We start from the raw sequence: 27,073 nt of genomic DNA, 5'->3' as shown, positions 1-27,073 counted from the left end.
CAGCTCTACTAAAGCCCCCGGCCCACCCCCCCGTGGGACCAGGCCCCCGCCCCCAAGACCGAGCGGGCGCAGGAGCCGGGAAAGGAGAAAGGACCACAGGAGAGCGGGGTGCAGTCCCTAAAACAGGCTCTTTAATAACGTCTAAGTCTTCACTGAAGAGCTTCGCTGTGCCGCCGCGGGGCGCCGCGGGGCGCTAGTAGAAGGAGTACTGGTTCTCCACGGCCCGCGCGCGGCCCCGCGCGCCCTCGCCCGCCTCGGGGGGCTCGTCGCCGCCGCCCGCGGGCTCCAGCAGGCGCTCGGCGCTGTCGCTGCGGCTGCGCGCGCTCAGCGGGGCCTCGGCGGCGCGCGGGGGCGCGGGGCCGGGGGCGGGGGCGTCGGCCGCCTCCGAGGGCGCTGCGGCAGCCAGGGCGCCCGGGGCCAGGCTGGAGAAGTAGTGCGCGCCGGCCGGCTCGCTCCAGCAGGCGGGGGGCGCGGGCGCGGCGGGCGGCGCGGGCCCCGGCTCTGCAACGGGAGGGCAGCGCGTCAGGGCGCGCCCCCGCCCGCGCGCCCCCGCCCCACGGGCACTTCGCCGCGGGCGGGCAGGTTTCCTTGGCAGCCTCCGCGCGCAGCTGGGTAGTGGCGGCCTTGCCCGCACAGGGACCCGCGCTGCCACCGCCGTGCAGGGGCCTCGGGCTGCCTGTGAGCACCCCCACCCCGCTGCCGCCCAGAAATCTCTCAGGACCTGGATGCTGGGGGCGCCTGCCGCCCCCAGTCCTGACGGCCCAACGGCTCACGGTTGCCTCAGCCAGGCTGGCCAGGGGTCAGGACACCTGGCGCTTACCCCACTCGGCTGGCCCAGGTGGGTGGGTGGCTGCCTGAGGGTGACCCTCCCTCCCCGTCTGTCCTCTTAGGCCCTCACAGGAGCCAGGTGGGGCCTCTTACCAGGTGGGGGGCCTTGGGCCCGCACGTAGCTGCGCAGGGTGATGTCAGCGGAGCCCCCTGACTCCAGCGGGATGGGGTGGGTGTGGAAGTGGCGGAGCATGTCAAGCACGGACTGGAACCACAGGTGCTGCACGTGGCACTGGCCATGGCCGTTCAGGGAAAGGCGCAGGTGCTGTGGGCACAGGCAGGCATGTCAGCAGTGGAGTCCTGGCCCAGCCACCTGCTTGGCATGTGCCTTCCAGGTCTCTGGGGGGACCCTGCAGACACCACCAACTGGCTTTTATGAGGCCAGAAGGACCAGGGCCCCTTACGTGCGAGCCCCATCAGGGGAGGGAAAGCAGGTGATAGAACCAGGCGGGACTGAGGGGAGCAGGTGTTTTCCCCCACTCTGGGAGCACCCACACTCATGGACCCATGCCCTTCACTCTCCCTATTTCTAGCCCTCCCCCAAACCTCAGAAGCTCAGGTCCCATTGAAATGGGGCACCTGAGATACAGGGAGAGGGAGTGACTCGCCCATCACCCCAAAACACAGGCGGGGAGCTCTACTGGGGAGGCCCGGGTCTCAGCATGTACCCACGGAGGGAGAGAGGCTGCCTCTGGGATGTACATAGCAAGAGGGGAGGTGATAGGAGGAGTTACAGGGTGTGCACGTGGCCCCAAGCCCACGTAAAGGACAGAGTCCCTGGTGGGGGGGGGTTCTCCTTCCCCATGAGTGACTTCAGCCACTCAGCAGGGTGAGACCTTACCAGAAACAGCAGGAGCAAACCCGGGGAGCACCGAGGGCAGCCCAGGGCAGGGACTCAGCCCAGAAGGGCTGCTTCGTGCTGCCCACACAGCCTCACATCCGGGCAGGCCCTTTGAGGGCAGAGGTCCAGGGCAGAGCTGGGCCCCAGGGCGGACCAAAGAAAGGCAGGTGCACCCCAATCTGCGGGAAAAGCTTTCAGACCTCTATTGTCTGCAAGTGGGAAGAGCTCACCTGGCGAGAGCTGAGGGGCAGGGTTGAGGCGGTCCCCCCAGTCTCCCCAAGGAGAGGAGCCTCCTGCCCTGCTCTGCCATCCGTCCCCACAGCCATGGTGGCCTGGGCGCTCCCCAAGGCCTGGGCTTGGGCGTGAGTCAGATCTGGGGCCACTGGGGAGGCAGCCTGGCGCGGCGCTGGCTGAGAAGTAAACTGCTGCTGCCAGCACCGCCTCAAGCGCCCGGTTGTCTGAGGAGTTGGTAAGGGCGGCTGCTTTCCAAAGAGGTGTCCTGGGGAGGTGCCACCTCCTGGGCCAGGGCCAAGGAGAGAGGCCCAGGGAGTCCCTGGAGGGCCAGCCGGGGGTTGGGGCAGGTGGGGCCCTGCAGCGGGACACAGACCACCAGCTGTGGCCTGGAGCAGGCGTCCTGGGGTGCCCTCTCCTCCAGTGGGGAGAGACTATCCTGGGAGGAGCTGGGCTGGTCTGTTTCCTTATCGGATGCACACGAATATGGGAAGGCTGAGGTTCCCTCCCACTCTGGCTACACCGCACTCCCCTCCCCCTCCTCCCTCCCCCCTCCTCCATGTCACCTGACGCTTCTCCTCCTCCGCCCCCGAGGCCATTGTTGGCATGCCATTCCCTTCTAGTCTGGGTGCTCAAGCAAAGGTGTCCATCCTGTCGGGTCCACCTACCCCCTTGTCCTCCCCGAAAAATTCTTCCTCCACCTCACGTCTCACTCAGGGTCCCTCCTACTTTGGTTGATGGACCCTGCGCTCCCTCCTGCTCAGCCCTCTGGGGCCTACCTGTCTGGCCTGACCACTCGAGGAGCTTGTTCTGGGGGTGGGTGGGGCAGGAGGAGGGGCTCTGAGGGCCTCGGGAGACCCCAGCCCTGCACTGACCCTCAGAAGTCCTAGTGCACCGTGGCCCCAGCACACAGGGTCTGAAAGGACTTGCTAAGTCAAGTCCGGCAGGTGGCTTCCCACCTGGATGGTAGAAAAGCCGCATCGCAGGCTGTTGTGCGTGTGGGGGCTGAGCAGAGCACAGCCAGGGAAGCCGTGCCACGCCTACACCTCGGGGAGCCCGTTCCGGGACCCCCGCCCCTTGCTCTTATGGGCCGCCCTCACCTCCCCATGTCCACTTGCCTTGGCCTTGCCCTGGAAGTTGAAGGTCAGCACGTATTCCCCAGGCCGAGTCTCACTCTGGCGGATCACGAAGAGGCCATGGTTCCGGGGCCCACCCGCCAGCACCAGCTGAGCCGCCTTGGCCCGTGACAGCGTCCCGTGGAACCAGGGGTAGTCGGAGAGCTGGGGCTCGGGCTCGGGCTTGGGCTCGGGGTCTGCTTCTTCCTCCCCTACGGAAGGATGAGAGTGTGGGCGGGGGAGGTAAAGAAACCAGACAGGGGCTGCAGCATCTCTTTGGTGTTTAACTGTAAAATGCTGTTTGAATAATTTTAGAACGAGGCAGGGAACTTATCTAGCCCAACCCACTAGTTTAAGCATATGAGGTAAACTGAGGCAAAGACCCTGCAAGTCAGTGACAAACCCGGGAACAAAACAAGGTTCCTGCCCTCAAACCCTGGTTCTATCCCTTTGCACCCCTCCCTGTAAGCCGCTGCTATTGAAACTAGGTCCTGGGTAAAAGGCCAGGTTCCCAGGCTAGCCCACAGAAGCCTCCCAACCCAGAACGACTGAGGAGCTGTGAGGGGGACCCAGGGATGATCCCCTGCTGGGGCTCAGGCAGGGCTTTGGAGGGAGCCTGGGGTGGGGTGTCCTGCAGCCTGGGGTGGGGGCCTGGGAGGAGGGGCAGGGAGGGGAGGCCACTCTCCTGGCACCTGTGTTATTGCTGTCCCCGCCGCTGCCACCGGGGGACTCCAGGGTTTGCAGGAAGGTCTCTAGTGGGACATGGACCAGGGACTCGCTGGCAGCCTCTCGAGCCCGGCTGTGCGGGGCTGTCACCACGGCACCCACTGCTGCCGTTGTCTCTGGGGGCCGGGCCAGGTCTGCTGCTGGAGAAGAGGCAGGTAAGGAGCACGTCTGTCTGTCCGTCTGCCCCTCCCTCCATCTCCACCCCCCTCTCTGGCCAGCTCTGCCCCCACCTACCATCCGCCAGGAGCTCACAGCTGCAGGATGCCACGCGGCTGGCCAGGCAGCCCCCCCGGGCACAGGAGAGCTCGACGTCCTCCTCGCTGTCCCTGTGCAGGCAAGAAAGAGCCTTCACATCCTGGGCCTCGGACCCGGCCCGCGGGCTGCTCCCAGGGCCAGGTGCTGGCCGACAGTCCCATGGCCACAGCATCGGCCCCATCCTGCCCTCCGCTCGCCTGGGGCTCCCCCGCCTCCGTGTCCATGTCCCTCAGCTTGCTCCATGGCCACCACGTGAGTGACTGGACCATGTGCAGAGATCTCCAAGTGTTCCAGCCCTCCCTGAGGCCACATGACCCCTGCCCACCAACCACGAGAGGCTGGCCTCGTCCTGGGCATGGCCTGGAGCCACTGAAATGGTGGGAGGGCATGGCGGGTGGCAGGGAGGCTGGGCAGTTCCCTTCCCGGCCCTGGGGCTTTAGCTCTGCAGCTGTGAAGCGAGGGATCTGGGACCTGCCCACGTGAACTCCTGCAAAGAGGTTCACCTCCACCGGGCGGGGACAGAGCTGGCAGAGCAGCTGCAGCGGAGGGCGCAGGGGAGGGATTACAGCCACTTTGGGGGTGGGGGGTGGGGGCCCTGGGCAGTGCTCAGGACATTTAATTGTGCTTCAAATGAGCCTGTTAATTAGAAAGCAGCAGCCCCTCCCCCTGGGGCTCGGCTCACCCCATTAGCCGGTAGAGCCGCTGCCAGACTCAGAGCTGACTGGCAGGCTGCCTGCCCCTCCTCCTGGCCCCGGGATGGCTCCTGCCCGGTGGAGCCAGCCTCCCTGCTGCCCTTCCTGGACTCGGCGGGCCACTGCTGCCCTCTTTTTATTACGAGCCAGGGCTCCGCACTGCCCCAAGGCCCACCAGCCTCCTGGGCTCCCTGCAAAGCCCCTCACCTGCCCTGGCCCCTCCGACGGCCGGGTTCTGGCACACCTGCCCGCCCCCACCCCCCGGGCCTCTGCTTGCCTCAGACCTGCTCGTCCCGCAAGCCCGAGACCAGGTGAGGCCCTCCACCGGGACGCCTTCCCTGAGCCCTGCTGGGTGTGGGGGACTCCCCTGTGGGACCCCAGCCCCACCCCAGCCCTTCGGGCTCACCCCATTACTGCCTGTCTCCCATGGGAGAAACTTCTTCCCAGGTCCCCAGGCCTGGCCCTGCAGAGGAGGCTGCTGCGGGTGGGCGGATGAGGGGGCTGTCTGCACCTAACCCTGGCCTGCCCTAACCCAGAGAGGACTGTGACAAGAAAAGCCTGTTTTGGGAAGCGGCTGTGGCACGAGCAGCTGAGCTCCTGTTTACCATATGGAGGACCCAGGTTCGACTCCTGGGACTTCCTGGTAAGAAAAAAAAGAGAGAGGAAAAAAAAAAAAAGACAAGCCTATTTCCTGAGTTCAGCTGCTGCCCTGAGCAGGAGGCTGCTCTGTGGGGGCTGGAACCAGGTCCCACCCCAGCCAGGCCCCCGCCCTGTGCACACATTCCAGGGCCACTGAGGCACTCACCCAGGGTCCACGCAGCCCTGGATGTCAGCTACCCACGAGTGCTTCTGCAGGGAGTCAATGGTCTCCAGGATGTACTCGGCTCCATTCTCCACCTGAGGAGGGGGCGGCCGGGGGTCCAGACCACAGTCAGGCTCCCGCCTTCCTCCACCCCAGGGAGGCTCCAGACCCGGAGCAAGGGGCCAGTGTGCTGGGGCTCCCAAGGGACCAGGGTCCTTGGGGTGGAGCCCACGGGTGGTGCAGCAGCCCCTACCTCCCGGGCCCAGCACTGGGGGTGGCCCCCAGCCCCCCTCCCTCCAGGGCCCAGCACTGGGGGTGGCCCCCAGCCCCCCTCCCTCCTGGGCCCAGCACTGGGGGTGCCCCCAGCCCCCCTCCCTCCTGGGCCCAGCACTGGGGGTGCCCCCAGCCCCCCTCCCTCCTGGGCCCAGCACTGGGGGTGGCCCCCAGCCCCCCTCCCTCCCGGGCTCAGCACTGGGGGTGCCCCCAGTCCCCCTCCCTCTAGGGCCCAGCATTGGGGGTGGCCCCCAGCCCACCGACCTCAGGTCCTCAGGCCCTGAGACCCGGCCTCTGAGGAGGCCGTGCTGGCTGGGTTGCCCAACATCCCCAACCCCTGCCCTGGCCCCTAGGAGGTGGGATGAGGGGGCATCGCGACCCTCAGCCTATCCCGAGGCCAGCTGGCCCAGGCGCCCGCCTTGCTCACATGCCCCAGTGCCTGGAATCGCACTGTTATGGCCACACCCTAGGCTAAGCAGTCTCCACAGGGCTGGGAGAGCAGGAGGAAGGCCCAGTTACAGGCCAGACCCGGGGTGGGGTCCTTCATGTACACCCATAACCTCCTCCCAGCAGCCCTGGGAGGGAGGGGATCTATTTCCCCATTTTACAGATGCGATGACTGACGCTCAGAGAGGTCAGGTAACTTGCTCAAAGCCACACAGCAGTCAGTGGCAGTTCCAGGTGTCTGTGATGGCAAGGCCCCGGGCTATCTGTGCTCTCTGCTTCCCGCCTCTGATAAAGGGCAGCTGTGGGACTCCTAGCGTGTCAGAGTTGGGAGGGTCCTCAGAGACCACCTTCAACCCCTGGCTGGCAGATGAGCCCCCCACCCAGCAAGGAGAGGCCCAGGTGGGCAGAGCTGTGTGCCTAAACCCCTGCCTGGGTGGCTCAAGGGGAGGGCTTGGCACATGTTGGTGGGATAAGTGAGTGCGCTCGCGACTGAACAAATAGGGATGGGCAAAGATGTAAAGCCAACCAGCAGCCCGGAGGGTGGGGGGACCCAGCTTCCTGCGGACTTCTCACACCCTCCCACCCTGTGAGAGGCCGGGCACACGGCCCTGGCAGCCTGGAGCCGTGTCCTCGGCAACCTGAGCAGGCTGCCTGGTGACGTGGGGCCTGGGAAAAGGCTGGGCCACCCCAGACCCACCGGGGTGCCCTCCCGCCCACTCGCTGGGCCTTTGTGCCCTCTGAGGGACGGCTGCTTCCCACACTCCAGTGCCCCGGTGACAGGGACATTTGCATAACTGCTGCAGGCTGGCCACGTCCTGCCCTGCCCAGGAGGGAGGGTCTGCAGCCGGGAGAGCAGGGGAGGAAGTGAAACTCGAGCTTCCGCGGGGTCCAGGAGGAGACGGGCACCTAGGCCTTAGACGGTGGACAGCACGGGCGCAGGGTCCCCCGTACGGTGACCCTAGCCAGCCGGACCGTCCGTGAGGAGGTATTGTGGGGGGCCGGGGGGGCCTCACCTTGAGCACGAACGTGTTGTCCTTCTCGGGCATCTCCAGGGGCATGGTGGTGCGCACCTCGGTGACGGCCGAGAGGGGGATGCTGACCTTGGGCCTGGAGGCCTGGGAGGCAGGGCAGGAGCAGTGAGAGCCACCCCCGGGTCCCCGGAAACCTCCCTCCCAGGGGTCAGCGCAGCCCTCCGCCTGCAGTGCCCTGGCAGCCCTGGCCCCGAGGTGTGCCAAGGCCCACTGCGCAGGGGCAGCTGAGGAGCAAAGGGACCCTGGCCCCTCAGTCACTCAGCACGTGAGGGGCAGGGCTGGGGCTCACGCCGCTGACTCCCACCCCCTCACCCCCTCACCCTGGGAATGAACCCCACTCTGGCTGCCCTTCTGCCCAGGGCACCCACCAGAACTGTGGTTGTCACTTTTTTGACCTTGACCCATAATAAGACATACACTTGACACCGTGACCCGGTACACACACACATAGGTAAAAATACCCCTGAAACCAACACCCTTACGGCGTGTAATGAAGTGTGGTATTTTCGATTCTATTCTAGTTCAATGAAAGAACCAATGCTGCCTCCCCCTTCAGAACAGCCTTTCCAGAGCAGGCCTGCGCCCTCAGCTCAGAACAGGCCGCCAGCTGAGGGCAGGTGTGGTGGCTTGCCCTGGTGTGGACTGGCCGTGCTCCCCGAGGGCGTCTCATTGCCCGCCTGCCTGCTCCGCCCCAGCTCCTGCCCACGGCCCTGGGGTCCCCTGAGCCTGGGATTCCGGGCAGGACTCGGGCTCCGGGACAGGGACTTTCTTGGGAGGAAAGGGAAGGGCCACAAGTGGAGTGGGCAGGCGTCCGGGAATTCCTGGCCACCACCCAGCAGGTTTGGCTGGTCACGGCACAGGGTCACCACCCCTGTGGCTGGAGCTGGGATCCTGGGGTGGGTGGAAGGGAATGGGGGTCTCTGGCTGGGGTAACTACTGGTCAAAGGTGCTGTGAATCCTTGGCTCGCCTGCCCCGGTTCACACCACCTCTCATGGCTCTCACTTCGCCATCAGTCAAACTGTTTCCCAGCAGTGGGCTCCCCCAGCCCCTGCCTCCAGAGATGCCTGTCCCGGAGCCCCTGGCGCCCGCTGAGCACTCCTGCAGACCAGGCTTGTGCTCTTCAGAGCCCCTGGAGCCCCCCAGGCTCACCCCATCAAGGCTTACCACCCAGTCCTGCAAATATGGGTACTGGGCAGCCCCGTGGCTCCCCCAATGGCGGGGTCCAGTCTCATAGCTCCCTGGGCCCCTGGGAATGGCCTGGAGGGGACCTGGGACATCGAGGGCTATGTGAGAGGGACATCTAAGGCTCCCAGGAGACGGCCCTTGAGCCTGCAGATCCCAAACACCTGCCTGCTCCAAGGGTGCCCCCAGTTAGGCCTCTCTAGGACAAGAGGGAACCTAGACTGTGCGTGGAGTGTGCGTGTGTGCATTCTGGGACCCAGCATTTGGGGAACCCAACCTGATCACTTGTTAGAGGCTGAGCCACCCTCCCAGTGGGCCATCCGGAATACCCACATATCTGCAGGCAGAAAAGGAGGCGCTGAGGCCAGAGCAGGGGGATGGGGATGCACCTGCCTTCCTCAGAGGTTGGGGAACGCCCAGAGACCCCTCAGGAGCTCTGCCCTCCACCCACGGTGAGGTTAGCGGGCCCCGGCAGGGGCTAAGAGAAGGCGCCAGCTGCTGTGTCTCCTCCCCGTGGGCAGCAGACATTGCTATTTACAGCGGGCAGCTGTGACTGCCACCCAGGGCTGGAGGCGGTGACGCCCTGAGCCTCTGTCCCTGACCTTTGGGTGACCCCAGGCAAGCCCCACCCCACTTCCCACCCTTCACAGGGCCTCAGTCTCCCTGTCTTGACTAGGAGTGGAGCTGAGCTGAGTGGCCTGTGATTTTTCTCAGGGACCTAAGGGTGGAGGCCTGGGCAGGCAAAAAGAAAGTCTCGGGGTTCTGGGACTTGGGGAGACTCCCTTCAGAGTGTGTCCTTGGGAAGTCACCTCCCAGAGACCTTGGCGCTCCTGGGCACCCAGTCTTGGAAAGCCCACACCCCTGTATCTCCAGGGGAGAGGAGACAGGGAGGGGACCAAAGGCACTACCGACTGGGAGTCGGAGAAAAGAGCCAGAAGACGGGATGAGAGAGGGCACTGGGCGTCCAGCGGGCCGAGGTGGGCCAGGGGCCCGGCTGGTGCTTGGGGGTGACACCAGCTGCTGCACCAGCACAGCCTCCCACCTTTCTGCGCCCTCCCGCCTCTCCTTTCATTCTCGGGACCACCAAGGTGGTGGGTATTATCAGTTGGGTTCTAACTCACCCGCTGTGTGACTATGGGTCTCTTCTGCGACCGGGGGACCTTGGTGTCCCCCTTGCTGGGTACTGGGACGACGAGGGCTCGTCTGCTCAGAAAGCCCACCAGGCCTAGGGCGGGCACCCATGGGCTCCCATGAAACAGGCACTGCTGTTGCTCCCACTTCCCAAACAAGCCAGGCTGCCGCCCTGGAGAAGACCCACCGCCACCACGCAGGTGAGCGGCCAGGCTGCTGGTGGCCAGAGGAGGGCCGCCTGGGCAGGGGCTGGGCTGTGGCTCTCTGCCTTCACCACCTCCCCCAGGCCTCAGCTCTGGGAGGCCACAGCCACCCAGGGCCCCCGGAGAGGAGGAGGAAGAGAGGAGGGCAGGGAGACCGGCTGTCCATGAGCAACAAGAGCAGGCCCAGAGGCCCTCGCGGCGGCGGCGGCCCGGAGGCCCTGCTCAGCCGAGACCAAGGAAGAAACGGGCTGGAAGGGCCACCTTGTCCAAGAGGAGAACCGAGTACTCCATCCTGTCGCCTGGAGCAGGGGAGGGGAGTCTCGCAGAGCCCACCACAGTGCACCCCAGCACCCTGCGCCGCTCCCTCCCCGGGGGTGCCAGGCACTCACCTTGGGCGGCACGAAGAACTCGAGGCGGAAGCGCTCGCCAGCCACCGCCCTGCGCAGCAGCAGGCGGCACTTCTGCCACTGGGCAGCGCCCCCCAGGCCCGCGGCCGCGTCGTCGGCCACCATGAAGCGCAGCGCGCCCTCGCGTTGGATGTCCACCAGCTCCACCTTGGCCGCCAGCGTCCGCGACAGCCGCAGGCGCCGCGTCCACTTGTCGCGCTGCTCGGCGGGGGGCTCGGCGGCCCGCGGGGCGGCGCCGGCCTCGGGCTCGGGCGAGGCGCGCCGGTGCCACATGTCGCGCACGCCGTCCACCACGCACAGGCTCATGTTGCGCAGCGAGAAGCCCTTGCGGACGCGGGCCTTGGCCGCCGCGTGCGCCGACACGTCCTCGGAGCTGCGCGAGTGGCCGCAGGCGGCCGCCTTGAGGGCCGCGGGCCCCGCCGCCGGCTCCATGGCGTCGGGGCGCTCGGCCGCCAGCACGCGGCGCACCTCCTCGCCGAAGGCGTCCAGGAAGTTGGCGGCGAAGTGGCGGGAGAAGGAGGCGCCGGCGTCGGGCGTGTCGTAGGCCGGGTTCTCGCGCAGGAAGCGGCAGAACTGGCGCGCGAAGTCCACGGCGGCCGCCTGCGCGTGCAGCTCGCAGAACCCGCGCCAGTCCGGGACCGGGGTGGCGGCGGCGCCGGGCGCGGCACCATTCATGGCTCCCGGCCCATCGCAGCCCCCTGCGGCTGCGGGCGAGAAGAGGGTGACTCTCAGGGCGCCCCCCAGGCGCCCCTGCTCCCCGAGCCCCGCCGGGTGGCCCAGCCCCCTGGTCCCCCCCGGCCTCCCCGGGCCAGGGTGTGGGTGGGTGGGGGCGACAGCAGGCAGCTGCTGTGCGCTGCGGGGATGTGCGACGAGAAAGCCAGCCGGGGAGGCAGGAGAGCAGCATTCATCCTCTCTGCCAAGAGCATTTTCAGGGACCCCAGAGCCACTCCCGGGGCTGCTGAAGGAGGCTAGAGTGCCAGGTGCCTGGTGGGGAAGGGCCCTGAACTTCCAGGGACCTCACCTCGGTAACCTCTTCTGAGGCTTCCAAAGGCGGGGCGACAGAAGTCACATATCCTGGCTTGGCCCTATCTTCAAAACATGCCCAGAACCCACTCCTCCCCCCGGGCTGCTGGCTGGCACCCACGTAACCTCCTCTTGCCTGAAGTGCCTCAGCAGCCCTTTCGGGGGTCCCTCGGATCCCGACTCCACCCTGGACAGTTCTCCACCCAGAGGCCTAGCTATCACTTCTAAAACGTGTGACATCTTCCTTCGCCCCAAATCCTGCAGCGGCGCTCATCACCCTCAGTAAAAGCCAAAGGCTTACCTGTGTCTTTCAAGGCCTGGCGTCACCTGCCTGCCATTACTTCTCTGAGCTTATCGTTTGCCAGTCTTCTCCTTGCCTGCTGGGCACCGGCTACACCTGCCTCCTTGCTTTCTAACAGCATGCCAGGCACATTCCCACCCCAGGGCCTTTGTACTTGCCATTCTTACGTACACTTGCCTGGAATGTTCTCCCCCACCGTTCCTCACCTCTTTCAGATTTCTGCTCAAGCATCACTGCGTGCTAGCCTGCCCTGATCTCTCCATCGAAAATAAATACCCCGCCCCACCCAGAATGGTCCCTTGCCCTGACTTTCCCCACAGCACTGGTCCCCATCTGACACACCATGTAGTTACTTGTCTGGTAGTGTCATCCACCCCATCCTGTTCTGCTGAGAACGTGAGCCCCACAAAAGCAAGACTTTTCACATCCAAGCAGCTGTGTCCCCAGCACTGGGCATGTAGCAGGCACTCAGCAAGCTCTAGTGATTGAATGAACGAATGAGCTGTGACCCCCTTAGCCCTGGCCCAAAGAGGTGGGACCCTGAGGACCACCCAGGTTTGGGGGTCACACCCCAGGGTGGGTCACGCCTGACCAACCCAACCCTGCTTCCAACAATGCCCTGCGCCCTCAGCCTTCCTTGCCTCTCCGTGGCCCTGCGCTCCCTACAGACACACCGGCCTCCGGGGCACTGTGCGCCTCCCGAGTTCCCCTGCAAATCTGACTTTCCTTCAGGGGCCCAGATCTGGGGCCCCCTCTCCAGGAATCCCAGCCGTCTCCTCGCCACCCTCTCCTTCCTCCTTATCCCCAGAGCCCTCCATCCCTCACCACCTTAGGTGGCCAAGCTATATGGTGTGTGCATCCAGCCAGCCACTTGGGAGCCTCACCCCCCCCCACCCCCAAGGTGGCCACTGCCTCTGGGGACACGGGGCCAGCGTGCTGTCTGTATACTCCTACCCTCTGCCCTCGGCATTCAGGCCTGGGTGAAAATTGTGGGCGGAGAGCAAGGGGATGTAGCCCTGCCCTGACTTGGGGTGTCCTCGTCTGAAGGTGCCAGACCACGGTGGGGGGAAAGGGGCCACCCCAGCAAGGCCCTGAGCTGGAGCTGCGTGCCGTCACCTGCTCCCAGGACCCCGCATCTCCCGGCCTGCCCCTTCCCTCACCGCTGCTGGGAGCACCACCTCGGCGCTCTCCTGGGATGCGAGGCGTGTAATTAAAAGCCAGGTAAAAATAGCCGGCCCACTTCTGTGAGATCAGCGGCCGGGCCTCGCGGCCACGGGGCACCGTGGGAATTCCCTCTGTCTTGGGCCATTGATCTGCTGTTGGGCAGCCCCAGGGAGGACAGAGCCACTTGATGAGGTCACAGAGCTGGAGTCCACTCTCCAAACCAGCCCTCCTCCTCAGAGGACACAGGGCCCGGGGTAGGGGGGTGGCGCGGCAGGGACTTAGTCAGGAGGGGTCCCTGGAGGAGGGGGACTTTGTGCCTGCAAAGGGCACCAAGAGGGCATCACAGGGTAGGAGGGCCCAAGCAAGGGCTCGGGTGGGGTGGGCTGTGTACAGAGACCTGCAGGCTTGGCTCATGCAGGGGCTTCTCCTGCCATGCTCTCCTTCATTTCTTCACCTGGCAAACTCCTACTCCTCCTTTGATAATTAACCCAGGAACCTCCTCCTCCAGGAAGCCCACCCTGATGCCTCTAACTGTATTCCCTCACCCCTGCCCAGGCTGGCACAAGTGTCTCCTCTGGGCTCCCACGGTCCCTAACTGCACTTCCCTCAAGGGGACAATTACAGGGTGCTCCAAGCATCTATTTCCATGTCTGTCTCCCCAGCTGGCATGGGCGCTCCTCAGGGGCAGAAGGCTGCCCGAGTCATGCCCCAGGCTCCTGGCACGTGCTCTGCCCCCTGGGGTGGCCGTGGGAATGCACACGTCACCACCACCACCACAGCCTGCAGAGAAGGTGGGAGCCGAGGCCTTGGCCTGACCTGTGGGGGGCACTCCTGGGGGTGGGGGGACATGAGGCCCTGTCCCACTGGCATACACCCGCTGGGGGGGCCAGAGTGGGTGGCGTGGCAGCCCGGGAAGGTCTGGCTCGCACTGCAGCCTGCGCTAAGGCGCGCAGCGCGAGTGCCCGGCGGAGGCAATCAGGGCCCATCAGAGGGCAGGTGGGGGGCAGGGCGGAAGGCAGCCGCAGTGCCGGACAACCCCTGGCCCTTCCCCGCTCTTCCTGCTGGCTGGGAAATCCCTTGGCCAGGAAAAGGGGCCGAGTGGAGGTGGCAGCCGGAGGGACCTGCCCGGGGCTGGCTGGGAGGCGCTGGCGGGTCAGGGCCAGCACAGCAGGCCTCAGTGTCCCGCCCAGGCGACACCGAGGAGGTCGGGACGAGAAGCCGGAGAGCCCACACAGCAGGGACAGCAGCCAGAGGTGACAGTCCCAAGGCAGCAGAGAGCCTTGGTGAGGGAGGAGGAGGCTGGACCACGGGCCTGACTCAGCTCTCTAAAGGGGGGAGGCCACACTGGAAGACAGAGGCCGGGCCATGGTGGGGGCGGCTGCCCTGGGTGCTGCCCCCAGCTGCCTTTGCGGCCAGGGAGGAGAAGAGGGCAGGGACCCTGGATGAGCTGGGTCCAGGCCTGGGCCCACTGCTCCCTGGGCGAGAGTTGCTGACCACACGCCACCCTTGAAGCCTCAGTTTTCCTCACTTTAAAACTGGGGTGGGGGGCTGCCCTTCCCTGGCAGGACTGCTTTGCCTGACCCGGGCAGGGCAGCCCAAGAGGGGACTCCCCTGGGCACTGGGGGGACAGCAGGCATTTCCAGCCCTCTCTGAGGGTCCAGCCTGCGAGACGCCCATTCAAAGCCCCCTGCCCAGAGTGAGAAGCACATGGCCCCCCCGCAGGGGCCTGGGGAGGGGAACCCACAGGTGCCAGCAGCAGGGCCACCTTGCGCGGGGACAAAAACCACGGATGGCCTCCCCCGGCTCCTCCCCCCACTCTTGGGCTGGCCTGGAAGGTTCATGAATTGAATCCAGGCTGACCCCAGCCTCCCGCTTCTCACCTCCCAGCATCTTTCTCCCAGGACTGCCTTCCTCCCTCTTCTTCCGGGAAGGCCCCCCCGCCCTGGCCCTCCCTTCTAGAGCTCCCTCTTGTTGCAGCCGACAGGGTCCCAGCTCCTCCTCCTATGGCCCAGGGTGCCAGGCAGGGAAGGAAAAGGACCTGCTGGGTGGGGGCGGGGGAGGGCGGCGCTGTGTGAGACCCGCAGATCAGGGGCCTCTCTGTGGCCGGGTTCTGTCTCTCCTTGGGCCTCAGCTTCCCCATCAGTAGGGATGGGGCGCTGGGGCCGTGGCCTCTAGGAGCCCCTGATGCAGAAATGCAGAAGCACCGGCCCTTGGGCACTGAAGACCGGGTCGGGCTGTCACCCCCACTGGGACCAGCGGCTGGCAGGGGGCCGCCTCACCGCCCCCGCAGGCTTCTTCTCTGAGGACTGGGGCTGGAAACAAAGGAAGCCGGCCTGGCCAGCGGGGTTCCGGGGCTCAGGTGCTGGCCCCCGATGGGGCACTGGGTGGGCAGGCGCCCTCCCCCGTCTCTCAGCCCCGGGGAATCTCTAGGCTCAGCTGGGCTCTCTGGCTTCTCCTGGAAAAATGTTCCTTCTCATCTCGCCACGGCCCAAGCGGGAATGAGATGGGCTTTCGGGGTGGGGTGGGGCAAGGGATGGAGAGGGCAGAGGCGGCCTGGTGAGTCCTTGCCTGTCACCTTCCCAAGCCGTCAACTCTCTCAACCCACCCCCAGGAAGAGCCCCGGCTCCCCCCGCACTACCCAGTTAGGTGGCGGCGATAAAAATAGCGCTGACAATTGGGCTGGGGGAGGCCGGGTTCCGGACCCCAAGGCCCGGTCATTCCTTAAAATATTAATGAGGGTGGCCTTGCTGCCCCCACTAATGGACAATGAGCAATCGATCAATCGATGTGGGCAGCCACCTCGTGCTTCCGGGGAGCCCCAGCCAAACCCAGCACCCACGACCTCTCTGCTGTGTCCTCCCCACCTCAGCAGGCCTAGCCACGGCAGGGAGGGGGCAGCTCCTTCCCCCACCGGGGCCACCCAGCACCCTCAAGGGCTGCCCACCAGGCTGCTCCCAGGCAAGCAGGCAGTACCCCTCTCCCAAGACCCCTCCTTCTGCTACACCCTCCCTCAGCTGTGAACTTGGAGGAGCACCCAGGCAACCTGCATGTGAGGGTGCAGTGCCCCCACCCCGATGGCTTGGAATCCTGGTCAGGCTGGGGAAACCAAGGCTGCTTCTCGGGCCGCCCTCACCCGAGAGCCCGGCAGGCTCCCCCGCACTGCATGCCGGGAAGCTGCCCCCCACGCGCCCAGCCAGGTCCCGTCCCTGGCTTCTCAGGTGACCTGGCCAATCGGGGCTCTCCTTTTATCAGCCTGGGGTGCCTCCTGCCTGCTCTCTCCCCCTCCCCCGCAAAGGAAGGCCCAGAGCACACAGGGCAGCTCTGCTTCACTGCTAAGGCCTGGGACTGCGGCTCTAGTCCACGTTCCCCCGCACGCCGATGTCCCCACGGGGCAGCCTCTGAACCAGATCCTCCTGCCAGAGTGGGGGTGTGGTGGGAATCCCCAGAGCCCCTCCCCGCCGGCTACCCGTGCCCACCCGAGATCTGCAGCCAGCCAGAAGCGGGCGCGATTCCTGGGCCCCCTTGAACCAGCCGGGGTTTGGCCCCGCGGTGGGCGTGGGAGGGCGGCGCTCTGGTGGCAGGGACAGGTGCAGACTAAGGGCCCTGGGGACCTTGCCCCCGCGTGGCGAGTACGGGAGGGGGGGCACTCAGGTGGGCTTGGCCTTTCTGAGCATCACTTCCCAGAGCTGTAGAGGGGGCGAGCCCTCCTGACCCCACCTACAAACCGCAGCCCGGTCTAAGTTCGCTCTGAGGGCAGCGCCGGGGTGGGGGGGGGGGCGGCTGTTAGAGCCAGCTCGACTTGGGTCCCCGCCCTGGCCGCTGTGGGATGGGAGAAGGCCTCCTGCTGAGCCCACCCCACCCAGATTTCACGGATGCCCCCAATCTCAACAGACCCTGCTGTCTCTGGGGCCTGCAGACCCTCAGACCTCGGGGACCCCCAGAGCTGCACTGGAAGGGGCTCCCCATCACAGGGAGAGCCTCCTACCTGGGTGCCACGCTGGACGCCTTCCCCTCCCTCCCTCCACGTGACACGCTGGGACAGTGGTGTGGCTCAAGGCCCAGGATCTGCAGCCAGACCACCTGGGCTCTCGTCTCCCCCGCTTCCTAGCCATGCGACCTGCGCAAGTGACTTCGCCTCCTGGGGCCTCAGTTTCCTCATCTGTTAGGATGGGCCAACCTCCGGGGGCTGTTCGTGAGAATTAAAGTCATTTGTTTAAAAACCTAAGCTCCTCTGCTGCCACCTCCTAAGTGTCCTGCTCCGAGGCCCTCTGCTCCACTGCTGCTGGCTGGACGGCTGCCAGCCACCCCCCCAGGCTCGCCAGGGTCAAGGCCATTGTCTTAGAACCCACATCCATCTGGGCCATGCCCTTGTTTAAAACTCTTCTCTCCTCCCCTCTTCCTTGCAAGAAGGGAGGAGGCTGCCCTTGCTCAGGTGGGGGATGGGGGACCCGCAGTAGGGCTCTTACTACGTGGGGGGGGGGCGGCTTGCAGGACAGGGAGAGAGTGTGGAGCCAAGGCCCACTGTCTCTTTCTTGCAGGACATGATACTCTCTCCAGGGCCCTGTCCCTGGGGAACTTCCCCTCCAAGGGCACAGTGGGGGGTACCTGGGCACTCACCGGCAAAGGCAGGGGGTGCTCTGCGGGGCGGGGGGGCAGGGGAAGCCAGAGGTGGGCTGCAATAGTGTGGGGTGAGCAGGGAGTGGGGGCCAGGCCAGCAAGCAAAGCCAGCGTCCAGGGACTCGGGGAGGGAGGCCCATCCTCCTTCAGGAGCACCCCTTGCTGGACAGTTCCTGGGCAGGCTCCGTGGGTGGAGAGCAGGCTGGGCTGCCTCCAGCTGCACGGGCCTGGCCCCTTCCCTCCCCAGCCTTGGCCTGAGCCTCACAACCTGGCCCTCTCTCCCAGGATGGTGGCCCCCACCCGGGCCCTGAATGCCACCTCTCCCACTCTCCCCAGCCCTGCTCCCCCATACCCACAGTGCTCTCCGCCTGACTGGCTGCCTTTGCCTCTCAAAGCCCAGTCCATCTGTGGCCCTGGCTTGTCCACACGCAGAACTCTGGGCCCTGCAGGGGCTGCTGAAGCTTCCCTGGGCCTTTCTCTGAGCTCCTGGACCCCCAGCCTAGCTGAGCTCCAGGCACCTCAAACTCACCACATGCAGATTCTAACGCATCCTCTTCCTCCAACTGCTGCTCGGCCCTGATCTGAGCCTCTGTGGTGGCCCCAACAGCCACGGAGCTGGCATGGCCCCACCTCCTCCCACTCTGCCCCAGTAGCTGGCAGGCCCCCAAGCCTTGGAGGCCCCGTGAACGCCCCTTTATCCTGTCCCCGCCTCTACCCTCCCTGCCCCTCCAAACTACCACTCAGCCCGTGACCTGTCTCCACCAGCAGGCTGCGAGGGCCGAGCTGGGTGCTTTCCCCACCCCCAGGCGGGCCCTGTACTCAGTGGGTCGGAGATATTGAGAATGGAGGCCCAACCCCCTTCTCCCGGAGGAGCTGCAGGGTGCGGGGCTCCCACCCAGCCAGGTGGCAGAGCCACACTTGCCCTTCCCCCACACAGAGATAAAGCCGGACCCAAGCAGGTGGGGGTGGGGAGGAGAGAAACCTCCCCGGACCCCAGAGCTCTGACTGCCCCTCTGGCCCCGCAAGGGGAGGCAGGCTCCAAGGCAGGCTCAGAACCCCACGGGGGTGGCACCTAAACTCCCACCTCCCCAGAAGCCAGGAAGACAGCACGGGAGGTGAGAACCGGGCTCTAGTCAGAGAGAAGTAGTTTGCGTGTTGGCTGAGTGACCCTGGGCAAGTCATTTCATCGCCCTGAATCTGTTTCCTCCTGGGTAATTACAGTACCAAACCCACAGGGTTGTTGTCAAGCTTCAATGAGAAAAGGCACGTAGGGCCTGAATCTGCAAGAGTCAGCTCGAAACCAAATGCTCAGCCCTGGGAAGCCCGGGTTCCACGCTGCGTGGGGTCCCGCCCCCAATCTCCCCAAGAGAAGCTCATTCTTAGGCGTGGGGGGGGGGGTCCTCTCTAGACCCACACTAAGCAGGGAAGAAAGAGAAACTTATGACTGACTTTTCGCAATACAGGAAAGAAGGCAGCCTGGCGCAGCAGCCATTCAATTACCCAGCGTCAGCGTATCTTGGCCACCGCCCCCCGTGCGCTCCCGAGGTTGGGGTACTCCTGAGCTTTGGTGGGAGAGACCTCCAGGGAGGAGGGCAGAAGGGAGCTTGTGGGAAACTGCCCCCCAGGCCCAGCGACGCCCTGAGCCTCCCCTTCCTCCTCACTGCCAGGCCTCTCCCAAAGTTCCTAGAGCCCCAAGGCTCTAGGCCATGCCCGCAACCAATGGCCTCAGGGACGGAACCCGAGAGGCCAGGAGGGAAGAGATTTGTCCCAAGTGGGGCAGGAGCGCGGGGCGGCCAAGGCCTCTGGGGAGGACCCCCCTGGCTGCCCAGCAGGGCTCACTCTCTGCAGGATCCCGTGCCCGAGGGGTTCGGCCCAGACAAGGGGGGCAGCACCGTCCCCATTTGATAGGGAGGAAAGCGGCGGCTCCAAGGGGCAGTGGTCGCGCCCCCCCAGGTCTGGCTCCGGCCCTGAGGCTCCCCACCCCTTGTGCACGCAGACTCGGGCTTCTCTGCGTTCGCTCTCACAGCTGGGCCAGTGGCCACGGTCGCCGTGGGTCGGGGGTGGCCCGGGCCCTGCCTCCGCCGGGGCTCGGCCCCTGGGCTGGCGTGGCCCGCAGGTTCCTCAATGGCCGAGGCCAGAGCGCCTGAATGGAAGGCTCGAGCCGCCCCTTCCTAAAGGCACCGGCCCTGCGGGCACCCTCGGCGCCTCTGTCACCTCTCGGGGGCGGCCGGGAGGGCGCGTGCCTTGGGACCCCCGGCCTGGGCGGCGCGGAGGGCTCGCCCGCCCCGAGACCTGAAGGCGGGGCGGCCCGGCTGGGGCCCCTGCCGCCCTCCGCCTGCCGCCTGGCATTCTTTCGGGGTGGACCCTTCTCTCCAGCTGGGGACAGACCTCCGGGCGCACCCCCGCCAGCCGGAGACCCCTCCCCGGGGGGGCCCCAAGCCGGGGGCGGGGGCGCAGCTGCTCCGGAGGCGCCTGGCCCGCCTGCACTGCCCGCCCCGCCCGGGCCGGGGGGTCGCGGCGCCGCTCCCGGCCCGGGGCGCAGCCCCTCGCTCGTCCCCGGCGCCCCCTCCCTCCCCCCCCCCCCCCGCGCACACAAAGACGACACGCGCGGAGCCGGGCGCGTGCGGCCGCGCTCCCCGGGGCAGCCGTGCGCACACACGCGCGCCCGGGGCGACGGCCGGGGGCCTCGGGGGACCGGGCGGACGCGGGGGGGACTGGGGACAAGCAGGCCGTACCTACGGGCGCGCGGCGGCGGCGCGGGGGGCCGGGGCGCCGGGCGAGCGCGGCCCCGCCCGCGGCCGGACTCCCGGGGCCCGGCGGCTCATGGCCCGCGGCGGGCGGGGGCTCCCTCCGGGCGGGACCGGCGACGGCGGCGCGGCCTCCCTCGTCCTCCACCTGGAAGGCTCGTGCGCTCCGCGGGGGCCCCGCGCGGCCCCGCTCGGCTCTCCGGGCTGCCGGGCCCCGCGCGCTCCGAGCCCAGCCCCGCGCGCCGCCCCGCGCCCCCCGCCCGCGCGCCGCGCGCCGCCCCGGCCCCGCCCCCGGAGCGAGCCCCGCCCCCGCCCGCCGCCGCGCCGGCCCCGCCCCCCGCCGCGCCCCCCGCGGGACCCGAGCGGCGCCCGAGGCCGGGGCGCGCTTCCTCCCCGCGGCCGCCGGCGGCTCCCGGTTTGCGGCGGAGCCGGCGCGGGCCGGGGTGTCCCCTGGCTCCTTCTGGCGGTGATGGGGAGGAGGCGACGGGCCAGCTGCGGGAGCCCCGGCGCGGAGGCGACCCCCCGAGCCCGGGCTGGTGGCCCCCGGAGCTCGGCGGCGGGGGCCTGCGTGGTGGGGGGCGTGAGGCCTGGACGTCCGGGGCCCTTCGGTGACACGCGCCTGGGGGACCGCCGTGGCCGGACCCTCGCGGGTCGCGGGGACAATGGGAGCCTTCTGGGGGCCCCATGTGGCAACAGGGGAAGTCGCCGCCTGGTTCTCTTAAAGCCCCGGGGCGTGCAGCACGCTCCCCTCCTTCCAGCCCTCCCGGGGCCGGAAATCGTCCCGGGGTCACAGGGCGGGGAAGGTCCCTAGAGCGGGGTCTCCACCTCCCATCCTTCACTGTGTTGGGGAGATTTACGGGGAGTCCTACGGGGGAGTCCTACGGGGATGTGGGCAGGGGCGCCCGCTTCTTAACTCCTGGTGGGCTCCAGCCCGTGCCCCAGGTCCCCGGGGGTCGCCTAGGTTAGGGCAGGGAGAGGTTCCCCTAAGCAAACTGGGTCCTGTGGCCTTTGCTGGCACCTGGGGTCTGATCCCTGGCCCTGGTTTCCCGCCAGCCTAGAGTGCCTCCATCTGGCACGCTTCCCCGCCCACAGTGACCTCTGACCTTTGTGGTGCCCTTTAACCTTTCCCAAAGCCATTTCACATCTCTCATTTCCCAGAAAGCGGGCAGGCAAGGATTTTTGTTCCTGTTTTCCAGATGGAGAAGGTGGGGCCTGGAGAAGGGCTGCGGGTGGGTGGAGGTGGAGATGGCCAGGGGCCTTCCCTCTGCCCAGCAGCCCAGCGCTGCCTTCCACGGGGCACTGCAGCAAAGCAGGCCGTGTGGGGGCCATACCCAGCCCCTTCCCTCCACGCCCCCCCCCCCCCCAGCTGCTGTGACGTGCGACCCGCGGCAAACACTTAATGAAATCTTGGGCGGCGGGCCAGCCATCGACTCGAGCTGGCCGCCTGGCTGGGAACCAGGAGCCTATGAATGGGGCTGGGGGGGGCAGCGCCCCAGCCCTGGCTGGCTGGCGTGGACCCCGCCCTCCTGGGCAGAGGAGGCCCAGGCCGGCAGGGGACTCACCTGGGTCAGTGAAGTGCGCTGAGCTCCTCCGGGTTAGGGACCACCAGAGGCCAGGGAGGTTCCCAGCAGGAAAATAGCTCTGGTGCCTGGGGAGGCGGAAGTGGGGGGGGGGGGTGGCTGCCGCTGACTCTGACCCAGAAGGAGGAACTGGTGGGAGGTGTGGAAGTGGCTGCTGGGGAGCTGGCACGATTGGCCAAGATCAGCACTATTGTGGGGGGACAGGAGGAAGGGTCAGGGAGGACAGGTCCACCCAGGGTCCCTGAGGGCAGAAGGCTCTGTGGCCTTGAAGGGAGATCGGAAGGGGCAGGCGAGGGGGCAGGTGCTAGGGTGGGACCTCAGAGGCGGCTGTGGGATGCACAAGAGCTGGACTGAGACCGCAGTGGCCCAGGGAACTCTGGCCTGACAGGACTGCAGGGTGGGAGGGCGCTAGCAGCAGCCTCGCTGGCCATCCCCCAGACCAATGCAAGAGCCCCCCTGCTGGGGCTCAGAGGGCCTACAGGAGGGGCTGGCTGGGTGGGGGGACACCCAGAATCCGCAGCCCAGAGGAGTCCTGGTGCGAGGCTGGCACCCGCACTCGCTGGCAAGGGGGCCCGGGGGCCTGGGCTCCGCCATGGGGGGGCCGAAGGGAAAGGGGCACGTGTCAGCCACAGCCACCCACAGAAAGGGAAGCAGGCCTTCCCCAGGAGCCGCCGAGGACGGCGTGAGTGCACCGGCCTGATTATTTGGCATTTCTCGGCTACAGCAATAGGGTTCCCTTTTTTGTCTGGTCTTGCTTGTTTCCCCAAGAGGACGCGGACATGGAGGGGCTGGGTTTCAGCCAAGCTCCGGACTTACTCGTGGGATTCTTGGGGTCAGGAAGAGAGGGACATGTGTCCCGTGTATTGGGGCCACGTCCCACATCAACAGATCGGCTGCCGGGCCCGGCTCCCGCCCCCAGGGTGGTGCTGCAGGCACCGCCCGTAGCCCAGTGTGGCCCCAACACAGAGCTCGGGGCTCCCAGTGTGAATGCAAGTGTTTATTATGCTAAAAGTGCAAAGCAGAAAGCACAACTCAAGACTGAAATTTAGGAAGGCCTGCAGTGGCCCCGCAGGTGGCTCTGCTGGGACAGCCTACCCCAGCTCCCGGACCAAGAAGGGCCTCAGGCACTGGGGGGGCTTGTGGGGGGAACTCCCCACCTAGAAGCCAGAACATCTTGCTAAAGAAGAAAGCAAAAATCACAGGGGCCTGGGGAGGCAAAGGAGGGGACCAGAAACTGCCCTGCCTTCTGGGGCCCCCCTCTTACTGAGAGGGTGGGCGGTCAGCGGACCAGGTCTCGCCAAGCCTTATGTCCTGGGGAGGGGCGGGGGAGGAGAGCTGGTGACAAATGCAGGCGGGGTGGGTCGGATGCAAAGCCTGCTGCCCTGCAAGCAGGGCCCTCCGCCTCGGGGTAGGGGGCAGGTCCTCGGGGGGACCCGGGATCAATCTCGAGTTTTGACTGTTCACTGTGGCCAGAATCGGTGGAGGCTCGCTTGGTGCCACAGCTGGGAGGCCTCTGCCACCAGGGCTAGAGGTCAGGCTGTGGGCGGAGCCCTGGCCAGGCCACCAGCCCGAGATGGGGCTTGAGAAGGTCCCCTGGGCTCAGCCTGGCTGGACACTGGGGGCTCTCGGGACCTAGGGGCCTGATTGTGGCCGAGATGTTCTTTCCGGGGGGCCCAAGGGGACCTCTGGACTCTGGCCGCTGTGGGAGGGAAGGGTGAGGGGCAGCTTCTGTGGGGGATCTTCAGGGAACCCTAAGTCATTAGAAACAGCAGAGCAAGCAGGGGCAGGAACACAGCCCTTGTGGGAGTGGGGGGGGCAGATGTCACTGCCACAGGTCACCGGCTGCCGCCCCGTTGTCATTCTCGTGGAACTTGTGCAGGTGGTCGGCGAACCTGTGGGGTCACAGAAACCCTTGCTGAGGCCGATTGTAAACATAGAAGTGTGTGTGTGTGTGTTGGGGGGAACATGGGAATCCCCAGGGGGTACCATAAAGGGTACAGCGGGTGACAGGGTGGGGCTGGGGGCGGTGGGCACTGGGGGAGCGGGGTGCACCCCGGAGGAACTTGGGGATGGGTCCCAGGGTGGTGCTGGGTGCACGGTGAAGGGTTATAGGGCGGGCGTCCTCACTTCTTGGCGCAGAAGGCGGCGCAGTCCCTCTCCACGCTCTCGCTCCAGGCCAGCTTGTACAGCACCTGGCCGGGGGGACACCGTGAGCCACCGGCCCTGCCTCGTGGCCATGCCTGCCGTGACCCGGGGCCCTGCCTCCCAGGCCCAGGTGCCACCCCTAATACGGCTGGGTGGGCGCTGGCAGGGCCTGGGGGCAGAGCGGGGGGTCGCCAGGCTGGTGCCTTCCACGGGCATGGCCCACCTTCTCCCCAGCCGGCATCGCCAGGCCCTTGCACGAGATGTGCCCGTGAACTGTAACCGCCCCCCGCACCTGAGGACAGCCCGTGCGCGCCATGTCCCTCCTCCGTGCGGCCCACCTGGCTGTCCCCTGCTAGGTGTGATGAGACCTTCTTCCCCCTCCTGCCCCAGGCCCCCACAGTGGCCCTCTCCAGCAAGGCCTGCCAGGACTGGCCCCTGGATGGGTCGGCCAGGCCTCTGCCCTGGGTCAGGGAGGCTTCTCAGACCCCAGGGGAGGGCCAGGCCCTTGAGGGGTGAGAGGTGGCCACGAGCTGAGGGCGTGGGCTGGGTGGGCCCGGGTGCCAGGGGCAAGGTCCTGTCTCGGTGACAGGGCCTGGGAGTGTGCCCGCCCCCGCCCCGCCCGGGCACTCACCAGGAAGACTAGGCAGTGCAGGAAGAGCGTGTAGAAGAAGCCGACGGTGCGCGCCATCTTGTTGGAGAGAACCAGCCGCCCCTGCGGGCAGGCAGGCGGGGCGTGGGGCCGGGCCCTCCCGCTCCGGAGGGGCGGCCCAGGGCGCAGGCAGAGGGGGCCTGGGGCAGCAAGGGGCGGGAAGGAGCAGGCACCCCTGCCAGAGGCAGTGAGCTGGGCCACAAGGAGTTCCAGGGAACGTGCTCCCTGCAGCCCTGGATGGAGCTTCCAGACGAGCTGGCGGGAGCTGGGAGGGGCTGCCCGGGGTCAAGGCCCCGCTTGGCCGGGCCCAGAGGCCGCTGGGGCTTCTCCAGAACAGACTGGAGGCCGAGGTCAGGCCCCGGCAGGGGACTCACCATGCTGAGAGTGGCCTTGTCCCAGGGGCTCAGGCTCAGGTACTTCCTCTGCCGCTCCTGAAGGGACCGTGTGGGGAAGGGGAGTGAGGAGAGGGGCCCCGAAGGCCCCCCCAGCCCGGGCTCGGTGCTACCGGGGGCCCGGCCCTGCTCTTCTCCACAGAACCCAGGGGGCTGCCAGGATCTTACTCAGCACCCCCACATCTGTGTGAGCACCCCCAGAGATGAGCGCTCCCTCCTCCCCTCTGCTGACAGCTCTGCCCTGGAGCGGGCAGGCCTGCTGCAGCCTGAGCTGGGGGTGAGGGGGGCTAGGGGCGCCCCACAGGCCACCCACCCTGCCAGCCGCCCCGGAGTGTGCCCTGGGGTAACCTGCTCCAGGGCGCCAGCCCCTGTGCGGCCCCCAGCAGCCGTGCCTGCTGGGCTCTGGGCTGGCCTTGGTGGGCTCTGGCCTCAGCACAGAGCTGCCCTTGGAGAGCTCCAGGAATGGCGTGGGGGGTGTGGTGGGGGCAGGCGGAGGGGGACGGTGGGGGGCAGACAGGGGAGGGTGGTGGTGGGCAGACGGGGGTGGTGGGAGGCAGGCAGAGGAGGGTGGTGGGGCGCAGGCGGGAGGGTGGTGGGGGGCAGGAAGAGCAGGACAGTGAGGGGTAGGCGGAGGGGGCAGTTAGGGGAGGATGGTGGGAGGCAGAGAAGGGCAGTGGGGGGCAGGCAGAGGGAGATGGTAGGGGCAGGCAGAGGAGGGCGGTGGGGGGCAGACGGGGGGATGGTGAGGGGCAGGCAGAGGGGGATGGTGGGGGGCAGACGGGAGGATGGTGGGGGCAGGCAGAGGGGGATGATGGGGGACAGACGGGAGGGTGGTGGGAGCAGGCAGAGGGGATGGTGGGGGCAGATGGGAGGATGTTGGGGGCAGGCAGAGGAGGGCGGTGGGGGGCAGGCAGAGGGAGATGGTGGGAGGCAGGCAGAGCGGGATGGTGGAGGGCAGGCAGAGGGGGATAATGGGGGGCAGACGGGAGGGTAGTGGGGGCAGGCAGAGGGGGAGATGATGGGGGCAGACGGAAGGGTGGTGGGGGCAGGCAGAGGGGATGGTGGGGGGCAGATGGGAGGATGTTGGGGGCAGGTAGAGGAGGGTGGTGGGGGCAGGCAGAGGGGACAGTGAGGGGCAGACAGGAAGGCGGTGGGGGCAGGCGGAGAGGGACGCAGCGAGGTGGAGCGCGAGCACGTCATCAGGGCTGGTAGCGTGGGGAATGGGGCGACGCCAGACACTCAAGGGCCAGGGGAGCAGGGGTGCTCCGGGCTTCCTCGGGCCTGCCCATGGCGCGGCCGCAGCGCCCCTGCCCTGCCGGGCGGCCGGGCTCACGCACCCGCCTGCTGAAGGAGGAGAAGGGGTCCAGGCGCTCCTCGTACTGGGACGAATACCGCTGCTCCGTGTCGTCGCTGCCGCCGCCCTGTAGGCAAAGGGGGGGCCAGAGGCCGGAGTCACAGGGCAGCCTCGGGAGGGAGCCCCAGGACCGGGAGAGGGCCCCGGGTGGGAGGCCCCCCCCCCGTCAGGACCAGGGGGCCCCGGGGCCTCCTTCACCCTCAGGGTGTGGTCCCACCTCGCAGGGGCTGGAAGGCCCCAGACAGGGCTGGGCCCGGGGGCACAGCAGGGCAGGGCTTTGAGGGGTCTGCGGGGAGCGTGGGCGGCGGTGGGGGCGGGCAGCACCTGGCAGAGGTGCCCCACCCACGGGGCAGTAGTTTGCAGGAGTTTGGCGCCCCCTGGCGGCCCCCGAGCAACTCCAATGGGTGGGGGTGGCACAGCCTCCAGGCTTGTCCCCAGGGAGGCCCCCCTTGAGCGTGGCTGTGCCCTCCCCTCTGCCGTTCAGCCTGTCTCCCACAGCGCAGAGAAGGGGCTTCCTTGTACGAGGAAGGGGTCCCCTCTGAGGTCTGGGGGCTGAAAGACGCCAGGACGAGCGCCTCGGTTTCTGCTCAGTTCTCTGGATTGGGTCAGCTTCTCCGGCGCCCGCCCTGCACCCTCTCCTGGGTCAAATTCCCAGGGCCTGGCATCAGCTGCTGGGTCACCCACATTTCAGAGCAGTTCACCTGGGCCCCGGGGCCTGGTGTCCGTGGCCCCCAGCTCTTGTGCGTCCCCCGGGCTCCAGGCTGGGGGCCTCTCCCCAGCTTAGGGAGGTCAGCGGGCAGGTGGGAGGGGGGGTCAGATGGCCTCTGGGGGCCCCGGGGCCCAGTGCTTCCCACCCTCCCTCCTCGGCGTCCCCTGCCCAGCCTCCCCCTGCCCGCAGGTCTGGTGGTGAGGGCTGGCTGACGGGCGGCCCTTACC

At 67.2% G+C, this 27,073-nt stretch overlaps 1 protein-coding gene across 3 annotated transcripts; it reads right to left on the bottom strand.

Annotated features, from left to right (window-relative positions):
- Positions 1 to 110: 110 nt before the first annotated feature.
- SH2B2 (SH2B adaptor protein 2) lies at positions 111 to 21,655 on the bottom strand. Of its 3 annotated transcripts, none has more exons than XM_071211170.1 (9): positions 21,580 to 21,655; positions 10,148 to 10,869; positions 7,224 to 7,325; positions 5,494 to 5,585; positions 3,976 to 4,067; positions 3,708 to 3,881; positions 3,019 to 3,227; positions 922 to 1,093; positions 111 to 501 (listed from the first exon to the last, which is right to left on the bottom strand). In XM_071211170.1, exons 2-9 carry the CDS (start codon positions 10,838 to 10,840, stop codon positions 194 to 196), a joined length of 1,842 nt encoding a protein of 613 aa, XP_071067271.1. In that variant the 5' UTR covers positions 10,841 to 10,869; positions 21,580 to 21,655; the 3' UTR covers positions 111 to 193. The 3 variants fall into 3 exon arrangements, with proteins under 3 accessions (XP_071067271.1, XP_058141895.1, XP_071067272.1); XM_058285912.2 differs by having other exon boundaries at positions 3,708 to 3,878; XM_071211171.1 differs by lacking the exon at positions 21,580 to 21,655 and adding an exon at positions 20,006 to 20,073.
- Positions 21,656 to 27,073: the final 5,418 nt, after the last annotated feature.

This window comes from Dasypus novemcinctus, chromosome 23 (genome assembly GCF_030445035.2).
Source record: "Dasypus novemcinctus isolate mDasNov1 chromosome 23, mDasNov1.1.hap2, whole genome shotgun sequence".
Lineage (NCBI taxonomy): Eukaryota > Metazoa > Chordata > Mammalia > Cingulata > Dasypodidae > Dasypus > Dasypus novemcinctus.
This window is presented reverse-complemented; position numbering and strand designations above follow the sequence as displayed.

Bases quoted from the DNA above. Each gene is read 5' to 3' on its own strand.
- SH2B2 (XM_071211170.1), bottom strand. From the start codon at position 10,840: ATGAATGGTGCCGCGCCCGGCGCCGCCGCCACCCCGGTCCCGGACTGG. The intron at 3,882-3,975 runs GTAGGTGGGGGC...CCTCTTCTCCAG, and splicing joins CTGTGAGCTCCTGGCGGATG to CAGCAGACCTGGCCCGGCCC. The intron at 3,228-3,707 runs GTGCCAGGAGAG...ATCCTTCCGTAG, and splicing joins CGGGGACAGCAATAACACAG to GGGAGGAAGAAGCAGACCCC.